The 13,758-nt window shown below is 39.2% G+C and overlaps 1 protein-coding gene across 3 annotated transcripts in view; it reads right to left on the bottom strand.

The window, feature by feature from the left end:
* Positions 1-13,758, bottom strand: part of alk (ALK receptor tyrosine kinase) — a 344,308-nt gene that overhangs the window by 115,684 nt on the left and 214,866 nt on the right. For all 3 annotated transcript variants that reach the window (XM_069160956.1, XM_069160958.1, XM_069160957.1), the window contains one exon: positions 12,669-12,873. In XM_069160956.1, coding sequence (XP_069017057.1) covers positions 12,669-12,873 — 205 coding nt within the window. The remainder of the gene's footprint in view (positions 1-12,668; positions 12,874-13,758) is intronic.

The following is a 13,758-nucleotide window of genomic DNA, read 5'->3' as shown; positions in this document are numbered from 1 at the left end:
CCGATGTTGCATTTAAATTCAGCACAGTTTTTCATGTTATCTTAAATTTTTGGATGCTGCAAAAAAGATTTCCACTGGAAAATTCCTGAAAAAAAGAAACTACCAACAGCCTTTTTTCACTGTCGAGTGAAAGTATCAATGTAATACAGCAACTTACTCCTTAATATCAACTAAGGTTAATCAGGAGGAGAAAACAAACCAAAAATGATTCCAATTAAGGGATACAAAAAAAAAAACATTTAATAATTTTTTTTTTTGTGAAATGTTACTTTGTTTTGCTCTTGCTCATTTTCAATTAAATGTATTCTTTGTTCAATTTTTGATACTCCATTTGACATTGCACGATGCTCATATCTGGCAGCATGATCCATTTTAGATTCCAGTCACAATCAGGATTGTCTAAAGGAAACATTTTGGATCTTGGTCACCTCCTTTTGTAAACTTCACTTTACAAAGGCACGGTCTCAAAAATGGTCACCTTCCTCTCTCATCATATGAAAATTCCCAACCAATTGGCACGTTGTTATCAAGCAGCTTATGTACACTGATTTTTTTTATTTATTTTGAGACTAAGAGATGCTCGATGTGCCAATCACTTCATGCTCATGAGCTTCTGCAGCTGCCAGAGAGGAGCAGGCAGCACAGATTCCCGAGGCCATGTAGTAGAGGAGCAATTGAGCGCTTGGAGTTAATGAACATATGTGTGAGTGCGGCTCAAGTGGCAAATACTTGTGCGAAAGTAACCCTCAGGAAGACTGCGGCCATAACAACCATCTGCTTCTCTCACAAATATGAGTTGATGTGAGAATATCAATGGAAACACCCCTAAAAACTGTGAACAGTAACAGCTGTGTTTAGCTTGGTCATGGGAGATCAAGAAGAATTGAATCTAAAAATCTAGACACACACAAAAAAAAAGCCTTCTGTGAGCAGAAAGTTACCATAAAATTCTCCAAATCACATTTTCTATGATACCTATAGATTGTGCAAACTAGATAAGCCAACAGGTAATTAACTGGAGGGAATAATTACAGTCAAAACTATGATACAAAAAAATGAAATTTTAAATGTCAAAATTATAGACTTCCTATTGTTACCTATACAATAATTTGGAAGATCACTTAAGATAGTTTTTCTTATTATGGAGAAATAAACTGAGCTAAACTTTACTCCTTGTTTAGATGAGAAAGAAAAATAATGAAAGAGACAATATCATAAAAAACATTTTATATGCAATTTAAGAAATTTAAATCCACGCAACCGCTACTCTCACTATTATTCTAGGTGCATCACTGTAGTTAGATTAAATGGATGACCTCATTATCCGGCGAAACCACTTTCTCTGAGGACCCCGGTCCCATCTTGTGCATGCAGGTTTTAAAGGTTCTGGCAAACAGGCCTCTAATCTAGCCCACAGCAGCCCTCTGATGCACCTCAATAACCAAAGTGCTATCCTACCAGATGGTAATGTTGACTGCAGGATGGCCTGATTGGAAGTAATTATACATCTGGACAACCCTGGGTATCAAGCTCCCGGCGGATAGCTGCAGAGAAATCCTTTTTTCTGATTTGGGAAACAACAACCTGGAAGATCCACCTGTCCTCTGAACTGTGATGGTCTTTGAGTTCAAAACTGTTCAAGCAGCGGCACTAACTTTAGCTGTATCAAAGGGGAGGACAGTAAGAGGAGTGAATGTTTTTCATTCATCCCCTCGCCATATATAAAATGTGGAGTTTTGGGCCAAAGTTGGCTCACCGGTGTTGAGGCTGTTGCACAGGACATCTGTTCTCTGGCTGCCAGCCAAAGTCAGTGTGTTTTACAGTTTGGCAAATGTGTGAATGAAGGCGGCTTTTACTGTCTTTGGTTTGTATGCTTCATTACGCCAGCTACGCACTCCTGTTTAGTTCTTTAGGACCTTCAGCAGGGTCAATATGAAATGAAATTACACTTTATTTTATTTTAAATTAAATATATTAATGTCTCTCACCTTCAGTTCATGTAAATTCAGTATTCAAAGAACTGCATGGGAGAGCAGCCTTTTTAACTAATTGCAAGTAATTGGCTCTAAATGTTTTGAGGGCAGCTGTGTGTTATTTAAATGTTAGTTTATGTACAAAAGAGCTCACTTGAGGATCAGGCTTGACAGTTTTTATGTACACTGAGGTGGAGTTCCTTGTCAATAGGAAGAGCAAATCATGAGGTGACCAAGCAAGTTAAGTAGGTTATAATGAGGCTAAAAAAAACAGTCACTGTTATCAAAGGTCCACAGTTGGGGCGTATATTCAAAAAGAAGGGTAAGTCAGACCTGGTAGGCTAAGGAGCAAAAAAAACTTGTGGATAAATCATTTGCATGATAATGAAAAAAAAAATGTATGACTTCAGTGAGTCAGCCATGATCTTCAGGATAAAGATGCACAAGATTCCTTTTTTAAGAATTCATCATCAGAGGATTCACTACAAGGTGCAACCTCTTGGTAAACCACCTTGGATGAAGTTTGCAAAACCATCCAAAATAAAACTGGTTGAATTCTGGGAGAACGTTTCTATGGACTGAAACTAAAATAGATCTGTATCAAACTGATGGAAAGAGGAGTTCATGACCCAAAGCATATCTCCTCATCTGTCAAACGTGGTGGGGCTTGGTTGTGTGCATGTCACCCATGCTGGAGACACTGTCAATAGAAATCTGATCACACGAGTTAGAAAACAGCATGTAGACCTAGTAAGTTCTAAATGATGAGTTCAGTTTCTTATTAAACTTCAGTATGCATAGTAAAAAATAAATAAAAATACTAAAATTAAAAAAAGTAATACTAATTGTAATTGCTAATGAGGAGTGTCAAAGAAAGTGTGTTAATCATGATCTGTCTATAGGTTAAGCTTTGGTATAAGAACCCTTTGAAAAGTCCAACGCCAAAGAGAGTGTCCATTAAAGAGTAGAAACTCCAGTTCGATTATTCAAGCCAAGCTACAGGATGGAAAAGAGATTGGACTCTAATTAATATATGCGCATACTGCTTTCATAATACAGAGATTATTGCATCTATTCCTAAAACATATCTTTACAAAGCCCATGTAAGGACAGCAGCAGAGTGTCGGATGAGGAAATCAAACTCTTGTTTTTTTTTTTTTTTAAATCTCTGTGTGTCTGAGACAACTCAAAAACTGGGTCACTCTGCTGCTCGGATCAGGTCAGACTTATCGAGATACTTGAGCTATGGCTTGACCTGAATACTGTATCAGCATTTGGCCACAGACCTTCCAATTGTCTGTCTGTGTGTGTTTTATTTTTGATGTAGACAGTGTCATCCTGTGAGCTGGTATCTGGCTAACCGCACACAGTATCTAGAAGAAGCAAGGCCTCCACACAGTACAGTTCCATTCTGCACTATGTAACACAATACTGGAAACACATTCAGCTATTCAGACAGTTCATTTTTTACGTTTTATATTTGATATGTGGATGACAGCTTCCTTTCATCGGACCTGCGTGATGAAACCCAAATGGCTCCAAGGAGATTTTTGACAGAACTACAAATACTACTCATTGAGATTTATATTTCCAGTGAAAGGTCACTTCAGGTTAACACTTGACAAATGGCTCCCTGGTTATGTGCCTCAAAGCTATAGATAAACCATTTAATATTGCTAAAGCGAAATGACTTTAAATTGCTAGACATTTAGTCAGTGTCAAAAGGAAGCCAACATTTATGCATACTACACTGAAATATTGACAAAAACCTCTCAGGTCCCCTGTCCGCAGGCTACAGAGCAGTTTGTCAGGTACAGTAGTTACAAAAATACACTTATCCTCCAGTTCATCTCTGTTTGTTAAGGCTGCTCAGCAATGAGTGAATATAAACTGTTGCCATCTAAATTTAACAAATACTGGTTTTACCTGCTGTCTTACCAACAGATGAAAGTACATTTTGTACAGGCACTCACAGGATGAAGCCATGAAGACGTGGATGATCCTCGGACTCTCATGCAACAAACAAACATGTATACATAAATGCATACATACTTACAAACAGACAGATTCCTAAAATGATGGGTAGTTGGATAATGATATTTCGGACAGATTTAAACAATTATCTTCGACAGCGAAGAGTCAAATAAGAGGATATGTGCCTTGTTGGGATTGAGACAGGATACTAAGCAATGGGTAGTAAGGACCAAGTCTAGAGAAGCTGTGAAATTGTAGGCAGAAGAACACATAATTATAGTGTATGGTTTGTGCAGTAAGTTGCAAGTATTCATTTAGAAGAAAGCTATATAACACGCGGCTGCCTATCCCTGGGCTGTATTGATTTTTAATTTTTTTTTTTATAGAGGGTAACATACTTTTCTTAGCCTTTTTTATCCTATTTTTTATTTTTATTTTTTTATTCTGCTTTACTCTAAACTCTACTTTGTTATATAAAGCTGCAAAAAAAAAAAATCGAACAACTATCCTGCTTGTTGGATGGGAAAACACAAAAGAAGAAAGCATTCTACAAATCAAAATGGGAAAATTTAATTAACTGTTGCTCATTGAAGATATGTTGGTGTTTCATCTTTAAATATGACTCCTTAAAAGACAGAAATCCCTGCTGTGGAGCAGTCTTTACCATTTATGACTCTTAACACAGAAAGAGCAGCATCATTTTCATATCATCAGGTTATTGTCAAAGGAAATGGGACAACAGTGTCACATACTTTATTCTTTTAAGTAATGCCGTAATTATCTGTCAAATGCAAAAATTAATTATTTATCGATATCAAATGTCTGCACTTTTAAGTTTATAGTTGACATATTTTCTGTCTGAGCTAGTATTATTTTATAGAACTAACACTGCACACCCATGATGCACCTGAGAGACTTGCACTTCATAACACAAGCCCCCGGGGAGAACGAGGCAAAACAGGGAGAGAAAACACAATCTCGATCTCAGCGTTTTCTTTGATGCAAAACGCGCATCACAGGAAAAGCCTTTTGTGATTTGGGTACTAAGCTTTTAATATTTTGGCTTAAAATTTTCCTTGTGCTTTTGCCATAGGTAGAAAAAAAACAACAACACTAATTCAGTCTTGGCAGAAATAACTAGGCCACTGTTGCTTTTCCTTAAATATCACCTTCCTCTACACTTGTGCAAAACTTCAACTGTCAGGAAGGAGCGAGACAACTTCGGGAAGATATGATTAGAGATTCTTAGATGAGATGGAAGGTCTATGAGCTCGGTGGGAAGGGTAGGGATAGAAACTATAGTAACTTATGTAACCTGTCTGAGGAGAAGGAGGAAAGATAAAGAGCGTGTGTAATGAGCGGGAGAGGATTGTAGAGTATGCAATCTGAAGATGAAAAGATATAACTCATCTGTGGATAGGCTGTGTTTTTTTTTCTTCCCACTAGCCCCTATACAAGGCTGAAATGTTTCATTTCTGAAGCTTTTGATGAAGTCCCATTGGAAACACTATTGAGACATCATCATCATATTTTGTTGAGACAGAGACAACCGTGTGTGGAGAGCCCGGTGAGATGAATACATATCATGATGTTTGAAGGATGCCTGTGTATAATTGCATGAAATATAATATTTATATAATGTCAGCTGTACTGTTGTAGTGTGATAAGAGGGTTTATTTTACTACATGTGTGCTCTGTAGTCATGACGGATGTTTACGGAGAGCTTTTTCTAAAAAGACTGTAAATCCAGAGTGTGACTGGATGTCATAGCGAGACACTGAAGCACCAGGATGCTGCCACGAAAGAGCTCAATTCATGCTCAACACTCACAACAACTGCTTAACTGGTTCACAAATAAAAAACGTATAATGTAAAAGTGCCACCTGCCACCCGTGAAAGCCTGGACTGACCGCTTGAATTTCTGATACTGACTTTTATCTTCCTTTTCTGAGTCTTTTTCTCTGAAAGTATGTTCTCATCGTGGAGCTATACTGGCGCACGAAATAACAGACGAAGAAAGGCAGAATGTGTTAGTCTGTGAATATAATGCAGCTGCTTCCTTTCTCTGGAAACGCAGAACAGAGTTGTGGCCGGAGCTCTAACAAGTCTCATTTACATTTGAAAAAGGAAAAGTCGTAAAGAATGCGACCAGGGAGTCGCAGAAAGACGGGGAAGAAGAGTATGTCAGGAAATAAAAGGGTATCCCATTAAATTCCCTTTTAGAGACTGCACCTACCCACAATGCATAGCTTCTCCTGTTTTCTTTGCTTTGGCTCAGTTTCCATCAATATGAACTTTGTAACTCATATTTATTTTGCTGAAATGTGTAAAGATAATCACAAGAAGTTGATGTCAAAATCGTAAACAGTCCCAAACGATACAATCTTTTTTTTTCTTTTTTTTTGGGCAGGCATTGTGGGTAATTTACTTTTTCATTTAATTAAGAGGATTACAGACGCAAAACAACCATGCAGGGGTGTGTGGTTTATCAACAGCATGACAACACAGTAAAGGAGTGTGCTCTCTTTATTTAAGTAGGTCAGTGTTGTCTGTTATCTGTTGTCTATACAGTAGACAAGGTAATCAGGAAAAACAAATGATAAACAATAGCTATACACATGCAACACTGCACAATACCAAAGAGCTGAAAGGAAGATCCAAAATTCAATATCAAGGCTTCCTAACTGCTACCAGTCAGCTTCCCACGTGTGTGTGGGTCAAATGGATTATAGTATATTATGTCTGATAGAGAACAATCTATATAACAGCTGTATTTTAAGGTTACAGAATACTAAATATTTGTTTTAAGTAAAGGATAATGACCCTAGAAAAACCATCTGACAGTTAGTTAAGAGAACTTGCACACAACTGGCCACAAGGGCACATGTTTAACTGTTTATCATATCCCAGATGACTCCTTTCATGTCCGCATGTTATTTACCAGACTGTTGGCTTAAAAGTAGAAGATCATAGTTCCGAGCTGCTATCGCCTCTTCTCCAAATGATCTCTAACAATCGCAGCCTTCCTCCTGGCAGCGCTCCCAGATCCAGAGCGACGAGGATCCTATCAGCTGCGGCCCCACGGCGTCCACAGCCCGAGAGCGGAAGGTCAGCTCTGCTGAGCAATAAGTGGAGGAGTGGAGGAGATCCCTGCCAGGGATGAATGCACCGCGATGCCAATGAGAGGGCCTCGAGGTGACCCATCTCTCTCACTGTACTTTACATTCGCGCATTAAAGGACCCAAAAAAAACATGGAGGTAAGAGGCTCTCTGTGGAGCGGATGTATCATGACGAGAATTTTTACTGAAAAAATATACATAAAGTGGCGCTTGGATTATTACATGAAAAAAGGATGCTGCACCTAAATGAGACGATCATGTAGGATAATTACAGCAGCATATAAACAAAAAAAGTATTTAGGCACAGAGAGGTGATGCTGCCTCATTTACATTTGTTATTTACTCAATAAAATGTACTCAATTGAAGCTTTTTGAAGCTATTGGATTGGCTTCAAACAGAAAACATTTAATTCGTTTTTTTAATTATTATTTTTTTTAATATCAAAAGCCTATTAATCCAACAGTTTCAAAACAAAAGGACTGTGACCTTTGTCGTCTCAGCCTGCTTCACAAAACAACTGTTTCCTTTGTTTATTTTATTACAGAAGCGTGCAATGCAATTTTGGATCCAAATGACAAACATTTAAATTTAATAATTAAACACTAACATCCACCTTTCGTCATTCTAACCTGGCTAACATACACTTTATATTGATTTTAATTTTGGAGTTAAATAATGCATGACTCACCTTTCTAAGTATATCTACTGCCAAGACAGGCGCAAACTGTATGATATGAGAGTTGAAGCTTTGTCTTTTTCATTTCTGGGCCTGCAAATTAAATCATTAAATTAGCAGCAAGAATAATCCCTTTTACTTACAGGGATTACAGCTGGTTCAATTTGAAATAATAATGCAGCTAAACTTTTGTTTCCATTCAACAGTCTCATTACAACAGAAAAGAGGAAAGTACATCTTTTAATTGTCCATGTACATATAGATTGTCTCCACTATTAAGGCTTACACTGTGCGGCGTGTTAGCAGAGCAGGAGCAGCCTTAGCATGTTTCTACACAGGAGGCGTTCAGGTTCAGTAGGTATCGAGCTGTAGCAGATAAACAATTACTGTAGTTATGAGTGTAAAACATAAGAACAAAGACTTGAAGCATGAAAATATGCTTTAGGTTGGAGCAAAAGAGGAGTTGCTACACAGCCTGGACTAAAAGGATCTTACCAAACACAAGAGCTGCACCTACTTTAAAATGTAGTACAGAATATAATATCATATTTTACGTGCTATAATGTTCCTACTGTATATTCAAATTTAGCACTAAGAATGGCTTGATGCCCCCCCCCCCCACTTTACACAAGCTATCGATCAGTTTTAAGATCATACGGCTCGACCGCCGCGCTTTAAATAGCATCAACCACTTCCCACACTAACGCTTTACTGCAGTTCGTTACACTTGGAGGTCATGACACCTTTTTAATAAACATGCACTTTGCAATTGAATCCACTTGGTTCATGCAGGAAAGTAAAGGATTGAATGAGCTCCAATTCATGCAATGTGCATTATCTTGTATGTATGTGCGTTGTGAATAGTGTTTGTGTGTGACGGGCGAGGTGGGAGGTAATGCAATAATTCACAGAGCAGGGAGAGACAAATGGAGTGTTGGTGAGCGTGTGAAGGTTCAAATCACAACAGGTCATTTGACACTGCTGGATATGGTCAAGGTACACACAGTGAGCCATCACATAAATGCATGTGCAAAGACTGTACTTGCACAGAGTCAATGTAAGATGCACACACACACACACACACACACACACACACACACACACACACACACACACACACGCACACAGACACACACTTTAAACTACAAAGGCATACAAGCAGAGACACATGCTTCTACCATGAGAGCCGATGCTTTTTGATTAGTTGAGACCATCGCCGCCTGTGTTCGGAGGACCTGAATATGCCTCTGGTAATCATCTTCACACACTGTGTGATCTGAGGCAGCGGTTTTTTTAGGGAGGGTTTAATAAAGAGTAACCCCTAAAATTAAATTTGCATAGTAGTGAGAAAACAAGCTCTCATCACCACACAGGAACTTTAATTGGGGACATTTGGGATACTTCTAGTCTCTATAAAAGGTTCTCGCTGCGAGCTTTGTTCCTTTATAGTTTACATTTTTGTTTCAATGGCCCTTTGAGCTGGACATGACAATATGGTTAACATTCACTTACAATGTTATGAATATATGATCAATATGTTGCACCAAACTTGATCTCCACATCACATTTCCATTGGCCCTCTGTGTCAACGTGCCATTCTTCCACAGACTTTTAGATGTAAAAGAAGAGCAGAGTAGCAGTAACATGTTATCAGGATTAATGTCTACATCAGAGGTCTTCAACAGGGGGTCCGCGACCCCTAGGGGTTCCGCGGAGGTACTGCAGGGGGTCTGTGAAATCTTTGGTTGATTAGACAATTTTTCATATTTCTTTTAAATATTTTTTCCTCCCAATTTTTTTCCCACAAATTTAAATGTCTTTAAATACACATTAACATGAATCCAACATATTGTAGTGAATGGATATATGGAGGCAGAAGATGTTATCTTTCAGTCAGAAATGCACACATTCAGCAGGAGTTCTGGTTCACTCAGCGTGAGACTCCCCTGGACCTCCCTCCAAGCCTCCTGCACACAAAGAGGAGGACCCGCCCCTATCGCTGCTGAGCCAATCACAAGGCTGCATGTTACATGCTGGCTCTGTCAGGTTCCCCGTGATTGACGAAGAGCCTATTCAGTCCCCAGCTGACTAAGATCCCAGACACAAGGACGCACGCTGCAATATTATTTGAAAAGAAGATACCGTTGTAAAAAAAAAAAAATTAAATAAAAAATACAAAAACAACGACATTTACTTCACCCATGAATCCTTGTGCAATCATTTTTGCAAGATAGTCCTGGCTAAAACACTGCCGCTCCTATCCACAACAGCCAACTACTGAGGGCAGTATACATTATTTGAATAGCTTAGTATTGAATGCACAATAACAAGGTATGTTTATACATGTCACTAGGCCCAGTTTAATATAAAACACAATTTTCTTTACAATATTCAGTATATAGTAGGGGGTCCCTGCTCCATCTCCATCAGTTTGGGGGTCCTTGGCCTGAAAAACATTGAAGACCCCTGGTCTACATCATTTAACTGCTATTTACCATGAACAGTAACTAACAATTAAAAACATAAATTAAATAGACTTGAACAGGATGAAGCGTTAGACATTTAAAATAGACTATCAAAGACTTTTTCCTGCTTGGATAACTCCATCAGATGTGATGCAACATTAATGCAACGCAGACAATAAAGTGGCTTACAAAGGTTTCAAAGCGAGCGCTCACTCTGTGGTTAATGGCTGATGTGGAGCTTAGATGATTGTTTTAGAGTTAATCGGAGCTTCTTGATTAAGAATTTGGCCACAACAAAAGAAGTTAAGTTATAGGAGCAGCATTCATGGAAGCATCCTGAGTACTAAATAGAGACCTTAAGTAACACTGAAAGGTCCAGTTTACGGTCCAGAAGAAAGCCTTACCAAAGAGTGTGTTGTGTAGCTTGCTGTTATTGATATAGATGAAGCTACAACGATGTAGTTATCAGTGCTGCCATGACTGCAGTTCCTTCATGCAAATAGAACTGAGCCATATGGAAAAAAAAAACAAAGATCACAATACTTTTGAACTAATACGTCATTACCGATGGTTTGGAAATATTGTAGGGCTTTTACAAAATACTTACACACTGAGCTTTTTTTATTTATATAATCATCAGTAATGATTACAAGTGTAACAGCAATAAGAGCGAGAGGAGTCTGGTAAGTTTAAACAATGATATCACTTTACAGTAATAAAGCTTTTAAAACCAGAGTAAGACAACACTTATGCCATATCCTGAAAATATAATATCCAAAATCTAGGTTTTTATCAACAGCTAGTCTTACATTACACTAGTAATGTACACATTGTACACACAGTGTACACATTACACTGCCCAGCCCAACATGAAAGCTGTAGTTTTTTCTATGCTCACTTATGGTAACGCTCAATCAGATCTGGGTCAGTGGTTTTGTGCATGAATCAACACAGATATCACACAAGAAATATTTCGAGAGAATTACTGCTGAACCCATACAATTTCTGCACTCTGTCCAAAGGCACAGACACACAGTTGTTTGTTGGCTGTAAATGAGGCTGAGACTTGGCCCTTTGAAGTACTAATTCAAATTGAATGTCCTGAATCACAGCTTCAAGAACAAAAAATGTCCTAAAAAAATACAAATGAATAAAACAGAATTAAATGCAACCTTATAAGATGCAATCTATTTCGATGGTGCATTAGTAACAAGGTAGTTAAGAGGACCATGGTAAATGACTAATGTGTACCAGGACTTTTGTTTCGTCCTTTGCCAACCCTGTGCTGAATGCCCTGACGAATGAATTGGGCAAACATGTCAAAACACAGCATTAACATTCAAAGGCAAGGGCACAAGCTGGCAATTAGTAACCTGACTGTCTCTTCCAAAGTCCGCAGGTGGCTCTTCCTGCTTTTGTTTTTCCCCTCTCTTTTTATGATACAAGTGTCTTCCCAGCAGAAATGCGGGGAGTTTGGCTGAGTGGGCCTCCAAACGGCGGAGATGGTGTGGGTGGATGGCAGCCTCTGACTACAAATGAGAGCACACAAACGCACGGTCTAATCCGTCACATGTAATGAGCCCGTCCCCGCTATGCTCCCTTAAGATTGCACACCATTGTGAGCGTTTGCAAAAACACACACACACACACACACACACACACATGCAAAGGTTAACGCGCATCCGCTCCCACACAGCGACAGCTAAAGAGACGAGGAAGCTGCAGAAAGCATGACATTCATATGATACCAATGCTTTTAAGTTATTACACGCACGAGTGGCAGTGAACATGTTCACAGCAGCAGGCCGAGAGTTTCTCTTTGTGTTTGCACTTCCCACACACTAAAATCCGAAGTACAGCTCTGCTAATAAAGACCGAGGTGCAACCACATGTGGATATGACCACACATACCGAGTGTTTAAAGGAGACGCGAGTATGGTCTCGGCCTCTGTCCCCCTGTCGCTCTCAGTGCGAGACACACATCTCAGCGAAGCTTGCGATGAAAAGCCTCAATGAGAGGAGCACAGACCTGGTGTTAATTAAGGATTAGTCACACAGGAGGGTAATACGAACACAATAACTACTGATTGTTAGCTGCTGCAAAAGCAAATTACGTGTGATTTCAGCAATTTATCTTCCCTTCTTACCCAGCCAACTCTTTCTTTTATCATGCTTCAGTGAAGGGAGCCATCATTTGATTATTTTTAATGATTACTATCGATGCATTCAATGGAACACCTTCACACAGGTTTGGGAACAAGGAATTCCTGATGATGTTTTTGGCTGGCTCATACACACACGATTCAAACTCAGTGAACCAGAGAGTGAGTATCATAAATTCCACAAACAAAGCTGGGTTCAAGTTGATATTCAGTTGTATTAACTGCGTTTAACTAAATTCAGCCATTTGAAAGCAACCCTAACACCTCTACTGTGTTTCTATGAAAGAAGTGGCTCACCCCGTGATGCGTGGCAGCGTGTCGGTGGAGAAGAGGGCGAGGGGTGGCTTGTCCCGCTCTATCAGCCAGATTGTGTATTGCCCGCTTTGCCTGGGGTGGAGGAACACAGCCATGTCCAGGCTGCACAGACCTTGTCCTCCCCACAGCCAAGAGCTCAGCACCCAGGGGCCTCCAAAGGCTGAGCTGTTCACCCAGAGGAATTGACCTAAGGGGAGAAGAAAAAAACAAAGAAAATTTAGAATACAAACAAGGTTAAGAAAAAAATAAATGATTATAACAGAGACCATTGAATGCAAATCTGTGGCAGCAAAAAAACCCTAAAATTGATCAGAAATTGTAATCTCACAGACACGATGTTACAGTATGAACGGGATGGAGATGAGTACCAGGCTGTGGAATGAGATAGTCTTAAAGCAATGGCTGAGAGAAGTACTTGATGAAAATGCATGACATAAAGCTGCTTTGAAAATGAGCAGTCAATGACACCCTGAGTACAAAAAAAAGTGTAGTGGGTGAAAAATCAAAGCACATTTTTTTTTTATAGCTTTGATATGAAGTCTCATTTCACTTTCAAACCTTTTGCGCCCATTCAAGCAGGAAGTTCATCAAAAGCTGGGAGTTGTATGCGTGTGTGTGTGTGTGTGTGTGTGTGTGTGTGTGTGTGTGTGTGTGTGTGTGTGTGTGTGTGTGTGTGTGTGTGTGGTGGGGAAGCACAAAGAACCTCAACTTGAAAGGAGGAAAATCCAATTTTAATATGCTCAGTTAAAAAAAAAGTATTGATGATGAGGGGGAAAAAAAAAAAAAAAAAAAAAAAAAAATGGAAAGCACAAATCTGGCAAAATAATTGATTTTGTATTTTTCCATTGGAGCCATCTCACGTGAACTTGTCCGGATATTGCTGTACGTTTGGTTTCTCCGTGTCGGGGTCATGAGGTGCACTCACTGCTGCAGATACAGTTGCAGAAATAAATGAGGAAATGTTTTTCAACTTCGGGTTGATGTGTTTCTTTTCTTTCCTATTTTTAGATTGTTTCTTTTTCCAGGCTGCACTCTTGCCTCTGGATAATTGTAATACCAGCTTCCCGAGGGT

Source organism: Embiotoca jacksoni, unplaced genomic scaffold (genome assembly GCF_022577435.1).
Source record: "Embiotoca jacksoni isolate LCO1_2020_lvr unplaced genomic scaffold, fEmbJac1.0.p SCAF_27, whole genome shotgun sequence".
Taxonomy (NCBI): domain Eukaryota; kingdom Metazoa; phylum Chordata; class Actinopteri; family Embiotocidae; genus Embiotoca; species Embiotoca jacksoni.
Note: the sequence above shows the minus strand (reverse complement) of the source record. Positions and strands in the feature narration are given on the sequence as shown.